General features: G+C 46.6%; 1 protein-coding gene across 1 annotated transcript in view; it reads right to left on the minus strand.

Moving 5' to 3' along the window:
- SEZ6L (seizure related 6 homolog like) overlaps positions 1-24,982 on the minus strand; it is a 70,680-nt gene that overhangs the window by 20,481 nt on the left and 25,217 nt on the right. The window contains exons 9-11 of the mRNA XM_027124440.1: positions 11,321-11,517; positions 4,986-5,180; positions 2,099-2,290 (exon numbers count right to left, since the gene is read on the minus strand). Of these exons, the coding sequence (XP_026980241.1) occupies positions 2,099-2,290; positions 4,986-5,180; positions 11,321-11,517 (584 nt within the window). The remainder of the gene's footprint in view (positions 1-2,098; positions 2,291-4,985; positions 5,181-11,320; positions 11,518-24,982) is intronic.

A 24,982-nucleotide genomic window follows, 5' to 3' on the forward strand; every position in this document is an offset into this window, starting at 1 on the left:
AGAGAGTGAAATGGTGGCTGCCTGGGGCTGGAGGAAGGGGAAATGGGGAAATTGCTTATCAACAGGCATAAAGTTCCCATTATGCAACTTCTAAAGATCTGCTGTACAACACCATGCCTTCGAGTTAACGATACTCTATTATACCCTTAAAGATTTGCTAAAAGGGTCCATTTCATGTTGTGTTCTTACCACGCCTTCCCCCTTTTTGAGAAGAGAAAATGGGAACCCAGAAACATAAATCTTCCTCTAATAAAGGAATCAGATGTCAATTAAGGAAAATCTATGAAGTAGATGACGTGCACTTAAATTTTTCATTTATTTGGGTCTGTGTGATAAATGCCTTTTGTGGGCTGAGAAAGCTGAATTCACGGACTACCACAGGGGACCCTGGCCTTGGCTGCCTCATGAATAGAAAGAGAGGAAGGTCTCCCCAGAGTCTGAATTTGACCATGCTCTGTTCTTTATCAGAAGCAACAAACATCTCTGTTATTAACTAATTATGTGAATGTGAATGAATGCATGTGACTGCTCAGAACGGTGCCTGGCATACAATAAGTGCTCAGTAAGTACAGGCACACCTTGTTCTATTGCACGTTGCTTCACTGAGCTTCACAGATACTGTGTGTGGTTTTTTTTTTTACAAATTGAAGGTTTGTGGCAACCCTGCGTGGTCAGATGAGGGTTAGCATTTTTTTTTGCAATAAAGTCTTTTAAAATTAAGGTACATACTTTTTTTTTTTTTTTTTTTAGGCGTAATGCTATAGCACACTTAATAGATTACAGTATAGGCTAAACGTAACTTTTATATACACTGGGAAACCCAAAATTTTGCTTTATTGCAATATTTTCTTTTATTATGTTGGTCTGGAACTGAACCCACAGTATCTCTGAGGTCTGCCTGTATCTGTTTATCCAATGGAAAAGGACAAGGATTTTCTTGCTTTCCACTTGTCTTCCAAACCGTGAATGCTTGTATCCATCTAAATGGCAGGGCTGCTTGTTTGTGGCCATGAAAAAACTCCACAAAGCCTGTTTTGATACTTGTGAGAAGTGACAAAACACAGCTATTTCAAGAGAGAGCCACGTCCTTAAGTTACACTCTGTTCATCACATAAGATGTAGTTTACAATAAACATAAACATACAATAAACATCTATTCTTTTGTTGTTGTTTAAAGTCTGATTCCCCAGCACTATCGAGACCTCAGTGTAGCTCTGGGAGCTTGGGCTGTCTGTGCCCTTAATGGATCTCTTCAAAACACACTCATAAAACAGCAGTGCAGCTGACATCTCTAAACCCCAGGTATCGTGTGAGGCTTTGTTCCTTCTGCAGAGCCTCAAGCTTTTCTTAAGCAATGGGTCCGATCCCTGTCAGCACATCAGAAACCTCGGGGAGCTTTTGAAACTCACGCTACACCCCAGACCATCCGAATCTCCAGGGCGTTTTAAAACATCCTAGATGATTCCCATGTGCCATCGAGGCTGAGACCCCCCCCCCCCCCCCCAAGACCCCTGCTCTCCACCTCCTCTGCCTGGTGAGAATATGCAGTTCCTCTTCCATTCTCAGAGTGACCTTGGAAGACTTTTTTTGAGTTTTTATGGTAGAGAACCCCCCAAAGTGTTTTTTTAACCGAACGTTTGCTTTGATGGCCCCACAGAGGAGGTCAAAGAGAGTCTGAATCACTCTATTTACTGCCCTTCGGACGGCTCCATTTTAATCACTTAGAGTCACGCAGGCCTGGGTGTGCCTCTGGCCTTCTTCTTAACTAACGAGCTGTGTGACCTGGGGCAATGATTTTGCCTCTTTGAACCTTAATACCCTCTTCGGAAGATGGAGACAGTACTGCCATCCTCACGAAGCTACCCAGGGAAGAAGAGAGGGAAATCTGGTAAAGGACTCAGCACAGTGCCTGATAAACTTACCATAAGTGTTAGAGTAGCCATGCCCTCAATCCCTGGTAGCTATTGTTGGGGGACAGTGATAATAAACGCTCCCAAGAGTGGGTACCGCCTCCTAGCAGCCCAGCCCTCCACCGGGAATAAGAAGAAGCCAACCCCCAGATGCATCCCGGAGGCTCAAGCCAATAACGAGGACTCACAAACACAGTGGGGCAGGCGAGAGGTCCAGATGGGCGTGCCGGTTTCACGGCTGTAGCAGGTCAGGAGGGAGCTCCCTTCCAGCACGAAGCCCGTGTTGCAGGTGTACTGGATGGTGGTGCCCACCAGCAGCACGGGGTCCGAAATCAAGCGGGTCGAGTGGTCTACTTCCCCGGGATCGGTGCAGTACATAACTACACGAGATGAAACCAAACCAGGTGGGTGTTAGGGCCTGATGACCACTGGTTTGCCGAGAACTACAGAATGATCTAGAACATTTCCTCACTTAGTTCTTTCCCTGTCTGAAAGACACTGCATGCGGCTGGAAAACAGGCCAGGACAAAAGAGACTTGAATTTAATTTCACTTTTAGGAATTTGCCCAAAGAAATGTTTGCATCAGGGCCCAAAGACCCATATACAAGACTGCACACTGCACATAATAATATTATATTTGTAATGGTTAAAAAGCAATCCTTTAACATAAGAGGAGTTAAATATCATGCGGCAACCATTCCATGAAATCCTGACCAACCACTAATGAGAACAAAGAGCTCTTTCTCACTGCTTTCTTTGTAGTACTTAACTACAGGAAAATAAGCATCCATTACATTCTTTCATTCGTTCACTCATTCATTTATTTGGTCTCACCGTGTCGCTTGTGGGATCTTAGTTCCCCGACCAGGGATCGAATCCCGGGCCCAGGGCAGTGAAAGCGCGGAGTACTAACCACCGGACGGCCAGGGAAGTCCTAAGTGTCCATTACTTTTAAGTTAAAAAGTCAATATAGATAAAAGGAAAATAATAAACCAATTAAAAAGGAATGAAGTATGGAAAAGAGAGAAACTGGGTTTTAAATTGACAACGGTCATGTAAATTTTACACTGTGACTCATGATACACTATTGTTAATATTTATGCAGAAAGGAAACATCTTAAGACTAAATAAAACCTATTTCTCATTGTGCTGCAAAAATAAAAATAAAAAGGAATGAAGTAGATCACATGTGTGATATGAAAAGATGTCTATTTCTGAGTTGAAGAAAAAAGCTGTTGCAAGGCAGTTTCTAGCAATTGATGCCTATTATGGTAAAGTATCTGTCTCTGCAGCTATGTCTGTATGTGTAGCCATATATATCTCGACAATACACACACACACACATTTACGTACGTGTGTAACAGACACATACAAACATATGCAATTGGAATAAAACAGAATAAACTCCTGAGAGCAGGTCATAAGGGGTTTTCACTGTCTACCTCATTATTTTGCCGCCGCTTGATTACCGTGTCTGTTACCGGCACAACGTTAAGATATAGTTGTATATTTACATCTTTTACTGTCAAGAGTGGAGCTTAACCAGTGAAAGGTGGCTATAACATCCAGGGACTTCTAGGTGGGACCCCATTGTTCTGGGAGGTTCTTCTGCTCTCATTTCACTAGAAGAGAAGCGCTTCGGTGGGTCTGTGTCTTGAACGCAGAGTGAGCGTGGCACCCAGCCTGGGAACATAAACATGCAGGCACACAACAGGCCCAGTACACATTTATCTGCTCTACTTTGGGCCTTTTCTTGGCAAAAATTGAGGCATGGGAGGGGATCCCCCATAGAGAGCTAGTTATGTCCCCTCCAAGCCTTTAAAAATGTTTAAAGAATAATAACGATGATGCAGATCGCACTGGTGGACTCGTGACGGATCTCTCCTAACTGCACAGCTCACGGTCCCTTTTTATTTTCTATCACAATCCACACACATGCACACACCCCACATTCTGTTGCAGAACAAATCGATGTGTCTGTGTAGCCAGTTTTAGGGATCTTCAGCGAGTTCTTTCATGTTTCCCACCGTTATAATTTTCCTTGATGTTGGAATGTTTGTGACGGGAATTGTATGTAGCCCCCCCATGCTCTCCTTCCCTGACAGCCTCTTTCTCTGCTGCACTTAATATTTCTTCTTGGGCAATTGGTGATTTAAGTCATGCTGAACAGATCTACCAAAGTATCATCAAGGATCCAAGGATTCCCAGGAAGAAGGTTGCGGACTAGAGCTTTATGTAGGAGGTGGGAAGCAAATGGATGAGGGGAGAGGCCAAATTTAGCTCCCCCCACCCCGATACTAAGACATCAGGGTAGAAACCATTAGAGGCACTTCCTGTCGCTACCCCTCCTCAAGACGCTAAACTCAGCTACCACTAGACACACTTGGCCTGCACTCAGGCCAGCACTTCGGGGAGCAGGCAGAAGGAACCAGGAGACTGGGCTGGATGCTGTCTGGATAAAGGCAGCTACCTACCAGTGTCTACTTCAATGTCAATGCAAGAGAAAGACCACTGAAGGTTTAGAAACAAGGAGAAGTTTTCTTGTTTCTCTAGACACCTTCACTAAGGCATTGCCAGAAAATTCAAGCTACTTCTTTTAAAAAATTATCATCGATCAAACTATTTCCATTTTGGAACTGTTGAGAAAATAACATGTGCCTTAAAAAAAAAAAAAGTTGGCTACCTACCATAGGGGTTTTGAACTGGGGCCCTAGGGCCAACTTAGGTTTGTTTTGCTTGGCTTCTGCAGGTATTTTAACGACTTGAATTTGAATGATGTTTTTACACAGGCTACATATATTCCTGCTGACCACAGTCCACACCATTCCCTAATGTCTCACACCCAGCCTGCTTTACTTATTTCCATTATCTGCCAGGCTTTTGAAACCACCTGAGTCTGAGATCCTTGCCCTTGGGCTACAAAATGACATTGGTGAACAGCACCAGTGTGTTGGTGGAGTAGGAGAGAGGCCAGATTCTACACTGAATAGCTCCTCTGCATCCATGCAAAAAATACTCCATGGCAGGGATTTTCCATCCAATGACCTAGAGGAAAACAACAAGACTACTCTTACTTTTCTCACAAAATGGGGGATCGCTGCTCCAGCTGAGGTCCCACTGGCAGGTGAGGGTGTCGCTCCCCACGATGTCATAGCCGGGGTCACACTGGTAGGTGATTCTGGCTCCCCTCACGAGCTCCGTGTGAGAAGTGGTTTTCCAACCATTCTGGATCTCGGGCAAATCTGAGCAGGAGTCGTTCCTTGACACCTCTTTAAAACAAAAACATCATCCTTAGATGGGGAGGTGGCCTTGTTGTTGAGGGTTCCTTTTATGAATGTCAGAGGAAAGAGAAAATAGAAGAAAAAGCCCCCAGAAGTAAGCAACACAACTTCTGAAATCCCTTAACCTGCAAGAACTCTTCCCTAGGGGGACTTTACAATGATTTCTTTTCATTTTGGATGTGGAACCTCCAGCCAAGCCATCAGAGGACTGCAGCCCCAGCTGATATCTTGACTATAACCTCATGACAGGCCCCAAATCAGGACCGCCCAGTATTAACTCCTGAATTCCTGACTCACAGAAACTGTGAGATGGTACACGTTTATTGCTAATTTTGCGGGGCGTCATCTGTTATGTAGCAATAGGTTGCTACTATACTCAGCCTTATCCTAAGAATGTCCATAAATCTATGGGTTTGATAGATTAGGCATATACATTTTTGTAATGCAGACTAAGATAAACACGTAACTATTAAGACAGAAATAATTATTGGCTGCATTCTTCAAATCACATTGCCTACCATCAGTGAACATTAACCACACTCCGGAAAATCTACACACAGCTTATTGTCACAGAATCTTCCTCTGGAATAATTCTGTTCTCCTCCTGCAAACCTTTGTCCCTAAGGTAGCAATCCAAAGCCCACTATTATCACTCTCGCTTCCAAGTGCCCACTGTGCAGAGTCTGAGAAGAGGGCTAATTATGCCATATAATTAATTTGCGGTTCTAATGTGCTTCTGGGGAAAGCAAAGTACCTCCATTGTCTGCAGGAAAGTCATTCTGAGAAACAAGCAATGGCTTTTCCAGGGATTTCATCATGATTTTATTTGGGGGAAGGAGATCTCCTGGGTGTCTGCAAGAAGAAGGGGAGCGGGAAATGGCTTCTAGAATTGCTTGGTGGGGGACAGGAGCCTCTATTTTTAGGCCTTTGAAAAATCAGCCAAGCCCTGGATTTGGGACACAGCTGCAAATGTTCAAACTCTGGATGAAAGAGGAGAAATGGGGGCAAATACTTGATATGTGGTCTGCCTTGTACCAAATGCTTTGGGACTGAGAAGGTTTGCTTGTCTGACTTTTCAAGATGAGCCGGCACGGCTATACATTTCCATGGGCCCTCCCATCTCCTCCGTAGCATTCATCACATTTGTCATTCTCAGTGGCTGCCACCGTGCAGCAGAGCCTTGATTCAAACCTTGGCCCCACTGTCTACTAACTGGGTGGTTTTGGCTAAGTCACTTAACCTTCTGTTCTTCAGTTCCCAGACTCTACCCCCAGAGACCCTGATTCAGGAGTCTGCATGTTCACCAAACACCCTAGGCAGAGCTTCTGGAATTATCTATTCCTATGAACCTTTGTTAACTTTGCTTAGAATGAGAAAACTGGCCCAGGAGTCAGAGAACTTCCCTTCTAATCTTCTTTCTTTATTTTAGAAGCTGTGTGACTCCAGTCATGTCAATAAACGTCTCTGAGCCTCACTGTCCTCAATCAGAGAATGGAGACAAGAATCATGGCCCTGTCTATCCCTAGAGGCAAGATGAAAACTAATTAATGTGCAGGATATAAAAATAACACTAAGACAAGTTATATGGATTCACTGATTTGTTTGACTAAGATGTGAGTGCCTACTATGTGCCAGGCACCAGGAATATAGAGATCTGAAGTCATGGTTCCATGCTCACAGTAAAGATCAGCACCATGGTCCAACTTCTGGGCAAAAGAAATACCTAAATGTACTGAATACATACCACCACTTCCCAGTCTTATGCTCATGGCAGACATCACTAATCAACCATAGCAATCTCTTTCTTTGAATCAAGCTGAAACCTCCCAATCCTTCTCAACACAACATTCCAGGGAGCCACTGTCATTTGATTGGAGTTGACCTACAATATGGAACTTTTTATTATCCTGGGATTAGAGGAATAAATATACAAGCGACCAATATCTCTTTGAAAAACACTGTTTACTTATCTCTGCTTTTTAATTCCCTTCCCTCCCATGCACTTGACCACAGACAACAGCAAAACATAAGAAGCAGTGAGAAGAATGGGTCTTTGCTTCTGTCTGTGCAAAGGAGAATTATGGGAAGTCAGAACCATGTAAGCCCAGTGTTCCTATGGAAGGTTCTGACAGCAGCCAGAGCAGATAAGCCTCGGCCACTTTCCAGAGCTGGGGTCAGGCCTTGAGATCAGTGTAGGAGCTTTAGTATTCTCTAGATGAGGGGCTTCCCTGGTGGCGCCGTGGTTAAGAATCCACCTGCCAATGCAGGGGACACGGGTTTGAGCCCGGGTCCAGGAAGATCCCACGTGCCTCAAAGCAATTAAGCCTGTGTGCCATAGCTACTGAGCTTGCGCTCTAGAGCCCACAAGCCACAACTACTGAAGCCCGTGTGCCTAGAGCCCGTGCTCCAGCACAAGAGAAGCCACCACAGTGAGAGGCCCGCACACTGCAACAAAGAGTAGCCCCCGCTTGCCGCAACTAGAGAAAGCCCGTACGCAGCAACGAAGACCCAATGCAGCCAAAAAAGAAAAAACGAATTCTCTAGATGACAACAGAAACCCCTAACCCTTCCATCTGATCCCTCTACTGGATGGGAGTTGCATCTGTGTCTTGTTAAATCTAGACCCAGGGTAGCAAATACCTCTCCCATGCCCATGACAGACATCACTAAGCAATCATGGCATTCTTTTCCACTGACTTCAGGCATGGCCTCCTCTGAAAACAACATGGTCTTCAACCCAGGGAGTCATGTGCAATTGATTGACATCAACATTGACATACAAAGGCCCACTTTCCTTTTCTGTGAAATTAACCTGTGTTTCTTTAAGAGAAATAAGAAAAAAGTTGAGCTGTTCTCTCTTTTTGTGTTACCCATATTAGCCAGGCTGTGTACCCCTGGGAAGCACTCTCTGAAATCCTGTGCTCATCAGCATATGATCCTGATATTGTCTGTTAATGGGACTCTTCCATTTTCACTAACTGGCTCAAGGGCAGGGAGAGAATTCTATTCATTCCTGTATCCTGATGCCTAGGACAGGGCCTAGCATGAAAGTTTGTGAACCAAATTCTCTGGAAAATGGAGATAATGCGTTTGAAGATGAAATAAAATAATATATGTAAGAGTGCTTGCCAACCGCAAATTGTCACACAAATCTAAGTTTCAACTTCAATTAACAAGAGCACCTCCTCTTCAAAATATTGCCAAACTGAACAATGGCCAGGCTTTCTGGTCAACCTTGGGCAGCCTTGGATAGAGTCATATTTCTTCCATCAAGCTGAATGCAGTTTTGCAAGACTGACTCGGGCACCAGAGGAGACAAATGAGCAAAACTATGACCTCATCTTCCAGTAGGGAGGGAGGTGGGGAGGAAAGGTCTAAGGAGACAGACTGAAGCCAAGTCACCAGAAACTTTCCCTCCAAAGGCAGCTGACTCTGGAGGGCACGTCGCCTAGAGAGCCTCTGCCCAGGGCATCACCCAGTAAAGAACGCATGGAAAGTGGCAGCAGTAACACCCTGAAAATACCCAGTGTCGCCATCAAGGGTAAAAAGGCCCCTGAGTAACATAAAAATAAAAGATCAATACTTGTGATCGCTTCTCTGAGAGGTACCTGCAGAGCAGAGCGGGGATGGGAAGTGTCCACCAGCTGGAAATAAAAAAAGCAAGGGACTTATTTTCATATGCATGAGGCTCCTTGAGACAGCCAATGGTCAGGGAACTAGCTTGTATTCTGGAGGCAGTAGGAGATACAAAGAGAACACTTTGTATTAGCTAGAGATGGGCAAATCTTCAAGCCAAGGGGAAGAACCAAAGACACGGAATCGTGCTCAAGCCAGAGGGTCTTTGGTGGTGGCAGAGAGGCTTGGCAGGATCAGTCCTCCTTTCCCCAGTTCCATCTTGGAAATCAAGATGTCCACCTCTTCCCTGGGGGGTGCAGACAAGTCCCCTAACTGCTGGCTGAATCCTGCCCATTGAAACCCCCAGGAGGCAAGCACCCGCCATCCTGGACGCCGAAAGAAGTTAGGGCTTCTCTACCTCTTTGCGTCTCCCAGGTTCTCTGCTATTGCCAAAAATATTGGGGGTAGAGAACCCTAAGAGCTGGGAGCCAGGAAGCCTGGGTGTGAGCCTCAGGTCCGCCCCTGATGATCAAGTCCCTCATCCTTGGTGGTCCAGGGCTTCTTGTGCTGTGACGAGACAGGCCTGGACCAGACACTCTGTAAGTTCAAGTCCCTTCCAGGGCTGGGATCAGTGGGACTTCACAGTGCTGCTGGCGAGGACAGCAGCTTGGACTAGGGTGGTGGACGTGGATAGATGGAGAAGAGTACTTGGATCTGAGATATATTGTGGCAGTAGAGTTGAGAGGATGGACTGGATACAGGGGAAGCAGCCTGAGAAACCAGGAGAGTTGTGGTCCCGCCTCCTGGGCTGGGCAGCCAGCAGGAGCAGTGAGAGGTGGTGAGGGCAGGGAGGCAAAGAGGTCGCTCTGTTCTGTCCGTGCTAAACTTGAGCTGCCAGTGGGACATGCAAGAGCGCAGTGAGCAGGGAGCTGGAGAGATCTGGAGTTCATGGGAGAGGTCAAGGCTGTAGGTACAAACTAGGGGTCAATGGAATACAGATAAAACCATGGGCCTGGATGACAGCACACAGATAGAAGGCAGGACAGGGTCCAGGATAGGACCCTCCAAGGTTTAGAGCTTGAGCAGAGGAGGGGGATGGAGCCAGGAATGAATAAGGGGGAGTTTCAGGGTGAGGAGGGAGGGGGGAAGGGTGTGGGTGGATGAAATAATTAAGAAGCGGGTACTGGATGCTCACGTGTGAACTCAGTTTGAACTTTATAGCAGGATTTTTTTTAAAGATGATGGGAAGAGAAAAGGTTTGGAAGACACATTGAGCAGCAAGAAAGAATCTAAAGTACGGGAGAAGAGTATGGAGGTTCCTTAAAAAACGAAAAATAGAGCTATCATATGATCCAGTAATACCACTACTGGGCATATACCTGGAGAAAACCATAATTCGAAAAGATACACGCACCCCAACGCCAATAGCAGCACTATTTACAACAGCCAAGATGTGGAAGCAACCTAAATGTCCATCAAGAGAGGAATGGATAAAGAAGATGTGGTACACCTATATACAATGGAATATTACTCAGCCATAAAAAAGAATGAAATAATGCCATTTGCAGCAACATGGATGGACCTAGAGACTGTCATATGGAATGAAGTAAGTCAGACACAGAAAGACATATACCACGTGATGTTGCTTATATGTGGAATCTAAAAAAAGGGTACAAATGAACTTATCTACAAAACAGCAATAGAGTTACAGATGTAGAAAACAAACTTATGGTTACCGGGGGGGGAACGGGGAAGGGATAAATTGGAGATTGGGACTGACATATACACACTACTATATATAAATTTGATAACTAATAAGGACCTACTATATATCACAGGGAATTTTACTCAGTACTCTGTAATGGCCTATATGGGAAAGGAATCTAAAAAAGAGTGGATATATGTATATGTGTAACTAATTCACTTTGCTGTACACCTGAAACTAATATAACATTGTAAATCAACTATACTCCAATAAAAATTAAAAAAAATAAAGTATGGGAGGTAGGAGAGAAAGGGCTGTCTTGGTTGGATGGGGCTGCAGGAGAAGAAGAGTCCTTAGGGGAGAGCCAAGCTTCAGTTCAGGCAAGATGGCATAGGTAATGCTTTGAGAAGTTGCAAATATGGAAGAGTGTGTTGATGATATAAAGTCACAGCTGACTGCAAATGAAAAATGATGAGTCTTAAAGTTATGAGATGTTATCTCCTAAGTCCTGATATCAACCCTGTGGAGGAGGTATCACTATTTCCATTTTACAGATGACAAAAAAGAGGCTCGGAGAGGTTAAGTGACTTGCCCAAGGTCACCCAGTCATCAATGATAATCCTAAGATTTGAACCCTTGTCCTTCCGGCTAGAGAGACCAACCTCTTAAAAAAAACGACGTATATTTACCGTGTCAATATATTAAAAAACTCATGTAGCACAACCCTCCCCAAAAGACAAATCTAGAAGAAATTGTCTTAACTTGCACCTAAACCCAAGGAGAAAAAGTGACTGGCTAGAATACTTACCTACGTAGTTCATGATGAATCCCTGGCCCTTCCCAAAGATGAGCCCGGCAGGGTCTGAGTGGAACTGGATGGTTAGGTCCGGCGTGGACGAGTACAGCTTCTGGGGTCCGCTGTTTCCAAGGTACTGCCCCAAGATGTGGGGCATGACCTCATCACCGTCGTAGATGGTCAGGATGTCGCTGTTGCTTAGGTTCAGGCTTGGGGGGCAGAGAGAAGAGGAGGGGTTTTGTGAAGCCACGTTAACAGGCATTCAACAAGCCTCTGATTTCTTTTTTCAAGCAACACTCATTTTCTTGAGATATACTATGCGTCAGATCCCAAGCTAGGAACTGGGGGTGAGGAAGGCATTGACTGAACCTGTGAACAGGATGTGCTCATCCTTCTAAAAGCATCGCACACAGATCTGTGGATGGATTGGGCCTTTGAAGACTCATTCATGAAACGACCTTCCCAGCATGGAGCTCACTGCAGAGTCAAGTGCTGCATTGTCTGTAGAATTGCCTTCAATACCCCTGTCATTAACAACTTTTTTTCCTGGGTGAAACTAAGTGCTGGGCATTGAGCCACCTGCTGGGGGTGTGACATGGGTCTTCCATTTTTCTGTGACGCAGAGCAAGCTGACTGCTTGCTAATGATAAGTTGCATTCTTATACAAGGTGAAATGATCCTTCCACTTATGTTGGCAAATTCCTCAAAATCAACCAGCTAATCTATTATGTTTAGGGGACGGAACAGAGAATGGGATGGAGCACTTATTCATGAAATATGCTCCAACCTGCCACCACTATTCATAGCATCACAGGATGACACATTTTTAAAGACCCAAACACAACAGAGTACCTTGACACTAAATATTTGGACAGCGATGGACAGTTAATAATCCAGAAGTCACTTCAGTACGGCAAAGAAACCTGTGCTATGTTAGGTGTGCTGGATAAAATTGATCTGTGATTGTAGGAACGCCAGACAGTTCAACTTCGGCTGCATCAATCACGGACAGATATTAACTTACGCCTCTTTCCTTCCTTTCTCCTTCTCCGCTTCTCTCTTTCTTCCCTTTTTCTCTTATGTCTTTCTCCTTTACTTGTATCCCCTCCCTAATATTTCCAAGCACCTACTATGTGCCAGGCACCGTGCTGTGCTCAGAGGACACGAGGAGTCACAGAGCAGAGGTCTGTTTAGATGAGAAAGCCAGGGATTGTGGTAGGAGTTACAGTCAAGGTAGGTGCAGAGAAGTGTGTCTAACTCAGATGGGGGTTTTCAGAGAGGCCTCCCTGGAGGAAGTGATCCTCAAGAAAGAGAAGGGAACCACTAGGCAGATAAACAGGAGGTGGGGGGGAGAGGGCAGTGCCTGAGGCAGAGGGAAGAAGGAAGAGGGGTCACAACTCCTGAAGGAACTTGCCTGGTGGTCAGTGTGCCTGGCTCTGGGTATAGACATGGAAGCAGGAGTCAGAAGGGTTTGGAGAGACAAGTTTAGGTCACTTGGATGTCATCTTGCTGGGGATGGGAGACAGTAAAGGATTTTAAACAGGAGCATCCTGACTGAGCAATTCACTGGCGTCCCCACCTCCCCACGCCCCCGCTTCATCCACTGCCCAAGGGCGGTGTTTGCTGCCACTCCAGGAGCAGGGAGGAGATGTGGAAACCACCCATGTTGTTGGTGCTTCAAGTAGTAAGAACAAAGCAACAGAAACACAAGGCACACTGCTGAAGGTCTCTTTCCAGAGGGCAGGGGACATATTTTATCTACCATAATTCCTCATGTCGAGTTGTCCCAACAGGTGGCTTAGGGAGATTCTAACTGCCCCCTAACCTCCACCAGCTTCCCCGGCGCCCCCCAAACATCCTCTCCTAACAAAAGTTGTGCACTTGCTTTGCACACAGGGCTTCCAGACAAGCTCCGAGACTCCACCTCCTCCCCGCCAGCTTACAACCAGGCGACAGCCGCGAAAGCCCTATTACATTGACATTCTGGAGTCGCCGCCTTCTCTTGCACACAGTAGGTGCTCAATAAATGCTATGCCATGAAAGAGTCTGCTGGAGACCCTATTCGACAACAGAAATAGTAGGGTTGATGTCAGCTTTTGAACTATGGAAGAGCCTCTTAACTCCAGTACCATGAAAACATCAATAGCTCATGAAAGTGCTGGATTAGGCTAGTGCGAAACGTGGTAGATGGCAGATATATTCCATAAGCCAACTTCACAGCCGATCTGCTGGTAACAGTGGGTTGCAGACAGTGCACAACTTGGCTTTATTCTATCATTCATTTCAATGATCTCAGTGCAGTAGAAGCATCTTCAAGGGTGCAAACAGCTTTCATGTGAAAACCCTAGCACAACTCTCTGTTCTTTCTAAAACAGGAAGGAGCACACAGCCTTGGAAATCAGAAAGCTCTGGTTTCATTCTTGGTTCGACACTTTCATGGAGGGCATGTGTTTTCTCTGAAGTTCCTTGTCTGCGAATAGGGCTTAATATTTCCAGTCTATGTCATGGGCTTTCAGAGTGAGGTAAGGCAGGCAGAAGATCTGGGATGAGACTCTAGGTTCACTGGTAGCACCTGAACAAGTCTGGTCAGGTCATTTGAATGTTATGTCATGTTGTAATGTTACTATGAGCATCATCACCACCACCACCATCATCATCACTATCACTGTCACCACCACCATCACCACCATTCTCTTTTTGGATTGCCATTTACACCAAACGACATCAGACGGCTTATGTCTGTGATTCTCAGCTAGAGGTGGTTTTGCCCCTTGGAGACAGTTGGCAATGTCTAGAGACATGGTTGTCCCGGGGGGGCGGGGGAGGTATGCCACTGGTGAGTCCATGTCAGGGAGACTGTTAAAACATCCTACAATGCACAAGATAGCCTTCTCCCAAATAAAGAATTTGGACCACGATTATCTGGTCCAAAATGTCAACAGTGCTAAGGCTGAGAAACCCTTATTTATGGGAATGCATTTTGTAAACTGTGTGCAACAAACTATTAAATGCAACTTCTCCTGTCATCCTGGAATTTCAAAGTCCCCTAAGCTAAGAATAAGCCAACAGGGACTAAGCATTCCTACTTTCTAAAGGGACAGACGTGGCCGTTGTTTAAGGCTGGGTTCTCGGGACTTCCCTGGTGGCACAGTGGTTAAGAATCCACTTGCCAATGCAAGGGACACGGGTCTGAACCCTGGTCCGGGAAGATCCCACATGCCGCGGAGCAACTAAGCCCGTGCGCCACAACTACAGAGCCTGCGCTCTAGAGCCCACGTGCCACAACTACTGAAGCCCGTGCGCCTAAAGCCCATGCTCCACAACAAGAGAAGCCACTGCAATGAGAAGCCCGCGCACCGTAAGAAGAGTAGCCCCCGCTCGCCTCAACTAGAGAAAGCCCGTGCACAGGAACGAAGACCCAATGTAGCCAAAAATAAATAAATTTATTAAAAAAAAAAAAAAAGACTGGGTTCTCCAGAAGCTGAGCCTGAGCAAAGATGTGAGTGTCTCTTGGAGTCTGGCTTATCTGGGAGGCCACCGCAAGCAGCACTGGTGGGGAAGTGACACAGAAGGAAGGGAATGAGCCAGTGCATGGTGCATAGATGGGCAAGTTCCACTGTGGGCAGTGGGCTCAGTCCTGCAGGAACTGTGAGAGATGGTGCAGAACACACCTTGCGGGAGAGGGAGCTGGGGTATTTATCTTCCAGCTCCCATCCCTCATTGGCTGAGGACTGCTACTAGGGGTACTAAATCTCCAGCACTTCTGACTTGCCCACGTGGTACCAGAGAAAGCCTTCAGGTGAAGAGGGTTGAGTAGGAAGCCATCCTGAGTACACAGTGGCAAGGGCTACAGGGCTTGCATAAGGCACCAATGGCATCTGCTACCACCATCTATGCAGCTCTTTCAATCTGAGCCCTTCACCCATTTCTAGCTTAATGAAGGCAAGGAATTCACTGGGCGATCGAAGAGGCTTGCAGGAAAGGCTGCCTTAAGGGCAGGTCACTGTGGGAGGGGAACCAAGGGGAGGGGAGAAGGTGTACACCCTCATCTGGTGAAGAGGGCTTCGAAGAAACTCTTGGTGGCTTGACAGTGACTGCATTTGATGTTCACCAAGAAAAGAGGAATGAGAAAAATTAGCCTGGAGCTGCCCGCCTACCTGGGGGCAGAGCAAAGGGAGAAAGGGGGGTGCTGGGAGTGAGCTACCCATCACTGATGAGAATGGGGATGTTTCCTAGGTCTAGATGTGAACCCTAATGAAGGCAGCCACTGTGCATCTCCTTAAAAATGGTCCCACTCTGAAAGGGCGATGGAATCCAGCAGAGGCGAAGGTCAAGTGCATCCAGGCTCTGCCCATATCAAGCATGCCCCGTAAGAGAGAGGAAAAAAAAAAATCAGCATTCTACATCTTCCATAATATAACAGTGCAGTGACATTAGACTGTCCTGTGAGAAAGAAGCAGCGCACAAGGCCCTTTCTCATTGCAGGATTCCCAGCCCAAGAAGCCCTGCTGAGGGAGGGGCGAACTTTTGAAAACGAATAATGTTTAGAGCTGTATGATTAGCAGACTGAACTACACTTCTTAAAGACCCATGAAAACAAAACTTTCAGCCTGAGAAGCAAAAAAAAAAAAAAAGAAAAATGGAGAAGGTACAGGAAGGGCAGTGGGAGAAAGAGTAAAGTTACTCTCTCCTGTATCCTTCTGGATCCATCTTTTTGAGAGGCTGGTTCCCATGATATATACAAATGCTGATACTTCATTTTCTGTCCTGATCCAAAGACGAGCCTGCGTTTTTGCTGGCCCATCCAGCTGTGTTTGATATACTGAGTACAACCAGGGTCCCTGCCGCTGGGCCATCCTCAGCAGCTGAGAGGAAAATGCAGAGACTTATTAAGGCAGAGAGACTGGCCAAAGGGCAGAGCAGGGTTTTTTGCCGAGGACGGAAGAGAGATGTCAGCCAGATACAATCTGAGGAGGCGCCAAGAAATCAGGGTGTCAGTTTTACTCCAGAACTAATGGGAAATGGAGTGGTTCCGGCAGGCAGGTGGGTTTGATCTGACTGGCATTGGGTGGAGCAGGTCCCCCACAGGGAGAATTCCATGGGAAGACAGCTCCCCAAGGCCAGCCCCTGCATGTGCCAGCCCCTCTTAACTGCCAGAGGGAAAGGCTTTCCTTGGGCACAGGGTCTTGAGCTCCTGCCAGAAGACCTCAGCCTCTGTGTCTCCTCCTACACCACTAGCCACCCCTTTTCCCTTGGTCTCTGCCATAGGCTTTTCTCCATCTTTCAGCTGGATTGTGGGGCAGGACCTCACGGCTTACTACCTCCATCCTTCCCTGGTCCCAATGCCTCTCCCATCAGCACTCAGGGAAATCCTTCCGAAACACACAGCTGGACCCTTCACTTGACAGTTCAACAGATGAGCAAACGTGGTCTATTCATACCATGGAGTCTTATTCAGCCGTGAAAAGGAATGAAGTACTGACACACGCTACGACACGGATGAGCCTTACAAAAGACAAAGTCTAAAGAAGGCTACATGTTGTGTGATTCCATTTATAAGAAATATCCAGAAGAGGTAAATCCACAGAAACACAAAGCAACTTGGTGATCGCCAAGGGCTAGGGAGACAGGCGAGGAGGATGGAGTGGGACTGCTTAATAGATACGGGTTTGTTTCGGGGATGATGAACATGTGGTAGTTACACAGCACTGTGAATGCACTAAATACCGCTGAATTGTATATGATAAAACGGTTCACAACGTGTTATGTGAATTTCATCTCAATGAAAAAAAAAAGCTACCTTACCTTAGGTAAAGTACACGTTTTTGATCCCAGTGTCAAGGCTGTATCTATGTTTTCATCCCCTCCCCTCCTCACAGCCTCATCTCTCCAACCCAATATTCCAACCCAAATATTTTACCCTCCAGCCAGACTGAATTACTTGTCAATCTCGCCAAAGCATGTGGCCCTTGCCGACCTCTGGGGCTTTCGACATGCTGTTCCCTGGACCCTGTATCCTTCCTTAGCCTTCCCTCTCTAAACCTGGGTAACCCCTCCCATCTTTTACTCTCAGTCTTTCAAGATTCGCTCACGCACAGAGCTCCCCCCTTCCCCCTTGAGTCTGGACTGGGAGCCCCTCCGTGCTCACCCCTCATACAGAGCTCAGCACTCGTGCCCCAGTGGCCTAGCATGTCTGCACAAGACCAGAGGCTCCCTGAGGCTGGGGAGCACGTGTGCCTGCTTACAGCTGTGTCCCCAGCTCTTGGCACAGCACTGAGTGTGTGCTGGGTGAATCGGCAGCAGCCCAGAGCGGTTGTCCGGGTCTCAGCCTCAGCTCCCACACAAGGCGGACTGCAGCTCTGATCCCGTCTCTGCCTGGGACCCTGACCCCAAATGGATTCTTACCTGCACCAGCCTTGGGAGTGGGACTTCTCTGGCCCTGGCTGCTTTTAGGACTTGCTCCCAGAGGTTAATTTGAAAGCCCTAAGTGATGGGAGCTGCCCCCAATGATTTCTGCCCCACCTGCCTCCTGGACCCCTGTTGCCCACACCCTCCATTCTTCTTAGATATGCAGGTCACCAGAATCAAGCCTGATACCACGACGCCCCTACATGCCTGATAAGCCACTTCAATGTCAACCCATGACCTTGACCAGCTGGGTTCTAGTTTCCTCCCCTCCCCCACCTTGACCCTGCTCCAGGCACATCCCGAGACCTGTCCAGTGCCTGAGCAAGCATTTGTGGGCACGCCATCCACCGCTTCCGCTTCTGAACTCCTCTTTCAACTCTGCCCTGTATCAGAGCTGTAAAAACACCGGTCCCATGGGTGTTTGGGGACAAAAGGTCTACCAAGACCTCATGTAGCTTTTGAACAACAACACTGCCTACTGAGTATTAAGCACTCAAACAACAATAACCCCGCAAGCTAAGACTTACAACCATCCCCGTGTTACAGATAAGGAAACTGAGGCTCAGCCAGGAGAAGCCACCTGTCCAAGGTCACGTAGGAATCAGATTCAGGACTCAAACCTAAGCCTGCCAAGCCAAAGCCTGAGATAGGAACCACTATTTCATACGATGTCCCATGAAAGCCACATATACATGTGTCCTGAGATAGGAACCACTATTTCATACGATGTCCCATGAAAGCCACATATACGTGTGTCCGAAAAGTGTACCCAGACAAGGACCTACTTGTATAGCACAGGGAACTATACTCAGTATTTTGTAATAACCTAAAAGGGAAAAGAATCTGAAAAAAAAATACAACTGAATCAATCGCTGTTCACCTGAAACGAATACAACATTGTAAATCAACTATACTTCAATAAAAAAAAAGTGTGCCCAGGTTCAGTCTTACTTCAGAAAATGCAAATTTAAAATTACAAATAAAGCCTGCAGGATGAGGAAGCCCTGTTTCACTGCCACCCTGTATCCTGACATGCCTTTTGTTCTCATAATGTCATACGTAAAGTTCATTTGAATAACGAAAATAAAAACAAAAATAAACAAATGGAACCTAATTAAACTTAAAAGCTTTTGCACAGCAAAGGAAACCATAAATAAGACGAAAAGACAACCCTCAGAATGGGAGAAAGTATTTGCAAATGAAGCAATGGAAAAAAGGATTAATCTCCAAAATATACAGGCAGCTCATGGAGCTCCACATCAAAACAACAAACAACCCAATTAAAAAATGGGTGGAAGATCTAAATAGACATTTCACCAAAGAAGACATGCAGATGGCCAAGAGGCACATGAAAAGCTGCTCAACATCGCTAATTATTAGAGAAATGCAAATCCAAACTACAATGAGGTATCACCTCACACCAGTCAGAATGGCCATCATCAAAAAAATCTACAAACAATAAATGCTGGAGAGGGTGTGCAGAAAAGGGAACCCTCTTGCACTGTTGGTGGGAATGTAAATTGATACAGCCACTATGGAGAACAGTATGGAGGTTCCTTAAAAAACTACAAATAGAACTACCATATGACCCAGCAATCCCACTTCTGGGCATATACCCTGAGAAAACCATAATTCAAAAGGACACATGTACCCCACTGTTCAGTGCAGCACTATTTACAATAGCCAGGACACAGAAACAACCTAAATTTCCAATGATAGATGAATGAATAAAGAAGATGTGGTACATATATACAGTGGAATATTACTCAGCCATAAAAAGGAATGAAACTGGGTCATCTGCAGAGATGTAGACGGACCTAGAGTCTGTCATACAGAGTGAAGTAAGCCAGAAAGAGAAAAACAAATACTGTATATTAACACATATATGTGGAATCTAGAAAAATGGTACAGGTGAACCTATTTGTAGGTCAGGAATAGAGACGTAGACACAGAGAAAGACATGTGGATACAGGGGGGGAAGGGGAGGGTGGGACGAACTGGGAGTTTAGGTTTGACATAAATACACTACACTACACGTGTAAAATAGATAGCTAGTGGGAAGCTGCTGTGTAGCACAGGGAGCTCAGCTCAGTGCTCTGTGATGACCTGGATGGGTGGGATGGGGGGTGGTGTGTGAGGGAGGTCCAAGAGGGAGGGGATATAGGTATTTTACATACATATATATATATATATATATATATATATATATATAGCTGATTTGCTTCATTGTACAGCAGAAAATAACACAATATTGTAAAGAAATTTTACTCCAATAAAAATTTTTTTTTGGTCTCATAAACATTTTACATTTCTTGGTAACAATTTATTTCATTTTGTTGCCAATCACACACGACAGAGAATGTGGTAAAATCAGCATTAAACTGGTCGCTTAGTCTGGGTGGCTTTATTTTAGTGGAATGAGATTTCTGTTATGGCTTTGGAAATATTTTAAAGGAGTCTGGGAAGGATGCTTAAGAAACTGGTATAGCGCTTGCCTTGAGGGAGGGGCTGTTTGCTGGGGAAGGGTGGGAACGGCCTTCACAGTAGACCCTCTTGTACCTTTGGGTTTTGAATCATGTGACTGTTTTACCTTTTCAAAAGGGATAAAAACAGCCCGAGGGACGCTCATTATGGCTTTCACTAGGGTCTAGAGAGCCAAAGAGGTGACGATGGAAGGCAAATTTGAACCTGACACACATCAGCAAGTGTATCTTCTCTTGGCCAGCAGAAGGCAGTGTGCGCCTAAGCAAGGCATATGCGGCCGCTGCTCTGCAGGGCGCCCCTGCCTTCCCATCCTTACCCCAGCCAAAGAGGACCCTGGAAGCGGGGAGAAGGTGGTAGGCGAGCTGCAGTTAATATTCCACAGAAGGTGTCGAAAGAAATGATGAGCACCTTGCTTTTCTTTATTCCCCTCCCAACAAACATCTGACCCTTGCTTAGAAATCTTGCCTTTCAAAGTCTTTCCCGAGTAGCATTCATAAGACGATTGTAGGTAGACAAACAAATTTGGAAATGTCTAATGGTTATGCATTTATTTAAATGTGAATTAGAAAAATATATAAATATATGGTTTGCACATCCAACTTCTAATTTCACGGACATTATTTTGTTTAGAGGAAGCCAAGAGAAAAATGCAAGCCAATTTGAAGGGGAAAATAAAAAGCAGATGGTAGTAGAATTGGACTGTGGAAATGGCAAAAATTAGCCCACAGAATACAGCTCGGTTTCTAAGCCTTCCAAGACTTCCATGAGCTCCACAGATGGGCCCCAGCCCACCTCTGCTGTCTCAAACATCTCTGGATACCAGATCCTTTGTAGCCCCTAGACCTGCCTTAGCCAGGCTGGTCCCCTGTATCTGAATGCCTCTCCTCTCCTCTCCTCTCCTCTCTGCTTGACATCATTTTATAGGTCCTTCTGTGCTCCTTACACCCTCCTGTATTTATGGCCATATAATAACTAGCCAAGGCTTCATAAGGCTTCCTTGGTGCCAGGAGCTGTTCCCAGCACTTCAGATGACCATTTCGCTTTATCCTTAGACAAACACTCTAAGGACTACTGTTCTCACCTGTTTCACAGATAAGCAAACTGAGCTACCCAGAGGTAGAGAAACACACTGAAGCTCAAACAGCTGGTCATACAGGAGAGCCAGAGTCTAAACCCATGTAGTTGGAAGGCAAGACCCCAGCACTGAACCACAGGACTCTACCTGCCCATGTCAGCGCCCATGTCAGCTCCCATGTCGGGCTGCAAGCTCCCTGCAGGCACATGCCCTGTATCCCTGGAGCCCAGCAGGGCTTGGCACAGGTGAAATAAATGTCATTTACACGGATGAATTATGGTGAATTTATCTGTTTTTTCCAGGTGAGTAAACTGAGGGGTTCAATGACTTTCCCAAGAAAACACCATCTTGCAGTCAAGGCAGGACCTCCGCGGGACGGCAGAGATGGGTGATTAAATACACCGGATTTAAATAAGGGACAGGAGAGAAGCAGAAGCCATAAATGCAGTTGTAAGTGCAACAAAACTTTTATAAAACACTTATATTTTTTCTGAAGGCCTTAAAGAAAGACCTGTTTAGAATTCCTTTGTATTCATTTTCTCATCACATCCCCCTCAGCCACATGGTGAGGTGGTCCAAGAAAATGTACTAATCCCATTTCACAGATGAGTAAACTCACGCCAGGAAGGCCCATGTCCCAAGGCCTCTGCGCCTGCACGAAGCCGCACAGCCAGCACCAGGTGCTTCACCGCACTGTGGAATTGCTGAGGGGCCCTTTGGCCCAGTGCTAATTTGGTTTCAATTTAATTTGATAAAATGGCAGGTGGGACAAGAAACCATGTCACCTCCAAGGAGCACAGAGAAAACCAATCTCTTTGGCTCCCCAAAAGGACCCGTTAAAGCGTAAAAAATGAACAGTTCCTCTCTGTCCTTCCCTATGTCTTTTCCTTCCTTCCTCTCTTCTTTCCCCTCCAGATACTCCCCAAGCGCTTGTCTGTGTCGGGCTCAGACCCAGCCCTCGCCCAGTCCTGGCTGCACATAAGAATCTCTGGGGAGATTTAAAAACTCGCAGTGAGGTCCAGGCTGGACCCCAGGCCAACTGGACCCTCAGCATCTCTGGGGGTGGGTCCTGTGCATCAGTGTTGCTGAAATTCCCGAGGAGGTTGTGCCGGCTGCCAGGACTGAAAGCCACTGCCCTGGAAGCTTCAGTGTGGATGAGACCCCACCTCTGTTCTGCCTTTCTTTCCTCCTTTTCCTCCACCTTTTCCCCCCTCCTCGACCAACTCCCCCAAAGAGAAAGAGAAGAAAGAGATCCCCTCACCAGATGTGCCTTTCCTCTGGGACCACCTCACGGGCTGAGCTGCCACATCCCTGGACTGAGCCATCTAAGAATGCGGTGGGCAAAACTTCAGCAAGGTCAACAAGGCATTTCCCACCCAGCACTGCAGACCAGGGGCAAACCCAACAACACTTTTCAGTTGCTTTGCTGAGAAAGCAGAAAGAAATCAGTCCTCAATCACCCTGGTGTTTCTGCTCCATCTTGAGAGGCAGTGCTAAGAGAATGGACTCTGGGTTCAAATCCTAAGTGTGCTGGTTTCTAGCTGGGCGACCTTGAGAAAGTGACTTAACTTCTCTGATCCTCAATGTCCTCACCTGTAAAATGGGGATAATATTTTTGAAAGCTGCAACTAACATAATTAGTGCCAGGAATTCAATTAACATAGCATTGTTTGTCTTTGAAAAAATATATTTCCAATGAACTATACAGCCTGCTCAGGGCAGAGAAGGTGTGGTATCAGGAGATCTCACTGAGGGCTCCTCCTCCACCCCCCCAGCGCTTCTCTGCTCTGTGACTATGAACAAGTCGCTTGCCCAGCCTGGGCCTCAGTTTCCCCAGATGAAAATCTCAGAATCCATGAGTTGTAAAATATATATAAACAGTGGCTACAGTTTCCTTCTACTCAGAAGGTTGGACTCCCTACCCCCTCCTTCGATAGTAGTTAAGGGACGGATTTGGGAATTCAAGGATTCAGACACAGGCTGGTGAAGCTTGGGTTTCTCAGACCCAAGGGTGGCCCTTCCCTGACTTTCCTCTGTGGAGATGCCCACATCTCTCCCTCTTTTTGGATATGAGTTTCCCCAAATTTATAAAATTAGTGGGTGGGACCAGAGGCCTTCTTCATTTCAGAACCTCTAAGTCAGGGTGAAAGAGCTGAACTTGAGAGAGTATAATTAAAGCATAAGTAAATTAGAGCTTAATTAAGGGTGGATTGGGATTTGTTAGGTTTGTATGTGTGTGTGTTGTGTGTGTTTATGTGGTTTGTATGTGGTGTGTGTGGTTTGTATGTGTTATGTATGGTGTGCATGTGCATGGTGTGTGTGTGGTCTGTTCGCAGTGTGTGATATCTGTGTTCTGTGTGTTTGTGTGTGGTGTGTATGATGTAAGTGGTGTGTGTGTGGTATGTGTGATGTGTGTGGCGTGTGTGATGTGTATGGTGTGTGTGTGATATGTGAGTACGCGCACACACACACACACACACGTGTGCAGAGGGAGGTGGGCCCGGGACTCTGCATCACTGAAGGAAGATGTTCCACGCTGTCGCCAAGCAGGAGTGACAGCTGCTGGACATGCGTTTCCTGTCACTTCGAATCCCCATCATGACGCGTAGTCTTGAAGGCATCACCTTGTGCAGCCTGGTGTGGCTCGTCTGAGCTGCCAAAACACTCCCTGTTCGACAGAGGGCAGTCTCAGGGAGTGGTAGGAACTGTCCTCCAGGAAAAAAACGAACCGTTTGGAACCTCGAGGGCTCACCTGAGCTCACCCCGGAGGCACAAGATGGGCGTGCAGGGGTTCCCCAGGCCGGGCCACACATCATAGGACCACGCCCAGGGCCTCTGCCGCCACCTGGCTGCCTGATCCCTCCCTCCACCCTCCGCCTATTGCCAGCGTCTGCTGTCTAAACCACAGGTCTGACCGTGTCACTGGCCTGCTCAGAATCTCCAGGGAGGCTGGCTGCCATCAGGACAATGTGGTCCCACTACGTGAGGTGAGGCGAGGCTGGGAGGTGATGCAGGACGTGGGCTCAGTGTCAGACAGCCAGGTCCAAACCTGGCAGCCACTGAGCCCTCCGAGCATCTGTGTCCTCAGCTATGACATGGGGAACATCATCATGTGAACTCATCAGTTGTTTACAGAATTAAGTAAGTTGATGGAGGTGATGCACACAGAAGAGTTTGGCACGCAGTGAGTTACTGTTATCTCCAGGCCTCGGATAACCTAACGCAACACCAGGCGCGTGGTGGTGGATCCTCACTAAGCACTTGCTGGAGAGTAAGTGCTGGGGCCACTGTACGTCAGGTAGTTACCAGACAAGCAGCCGCAGCTCCCAGGATGTCGGATCTAATTGCATCCGAATGCCGTGGGCTCCTAGGTGTGCACCAGCAAAGCAGGGGCCTGGCTCGAGACAGGGGGTGGTCCCCTCCCAGAGCTGCAAACACCAAGGCTGGGAAGAGCCTGGCATGGCTGAGGAGCAGAGAATAGGCATGTGCTGCGGGAGGACCTGTCCTGGAGCTTGTGTTTCCAAGTTACCACTGACCACAACAATCCCTTGCAAATTGGGAAAGGGGAGTGTTCAATCAGGTGGGGTGCCTGGAGAGCGCCTTAGGATGAAGCCACTTCATCCCTCAGTGTCAAACCAAAACCCCATGGTCAGGGGCAACGTGTGTGTGTGTGTGTGTGTGTGTGTGTGTGTGTGTGTGTGTGTGTG

This window comes from Aethalodelphis obliquidens, unplaced genomic scaffold (genome assembly GCF_003676395.1).
Source record: "Aethalodelphis obliquidens isolate GAN/ISIS:26980383/991018 unplaced genomic scaffold, ASM367639v1 scaffold28, whole genome shotgun sequence".
In the NCBI taxonomy this organism is placed as follows: Eukaryota; Metazoa; Chordata; class Mammalia; order Artiodactyla; family Delphinidae; genus Aethalodelphis; species Aethalodelphis obliquidens.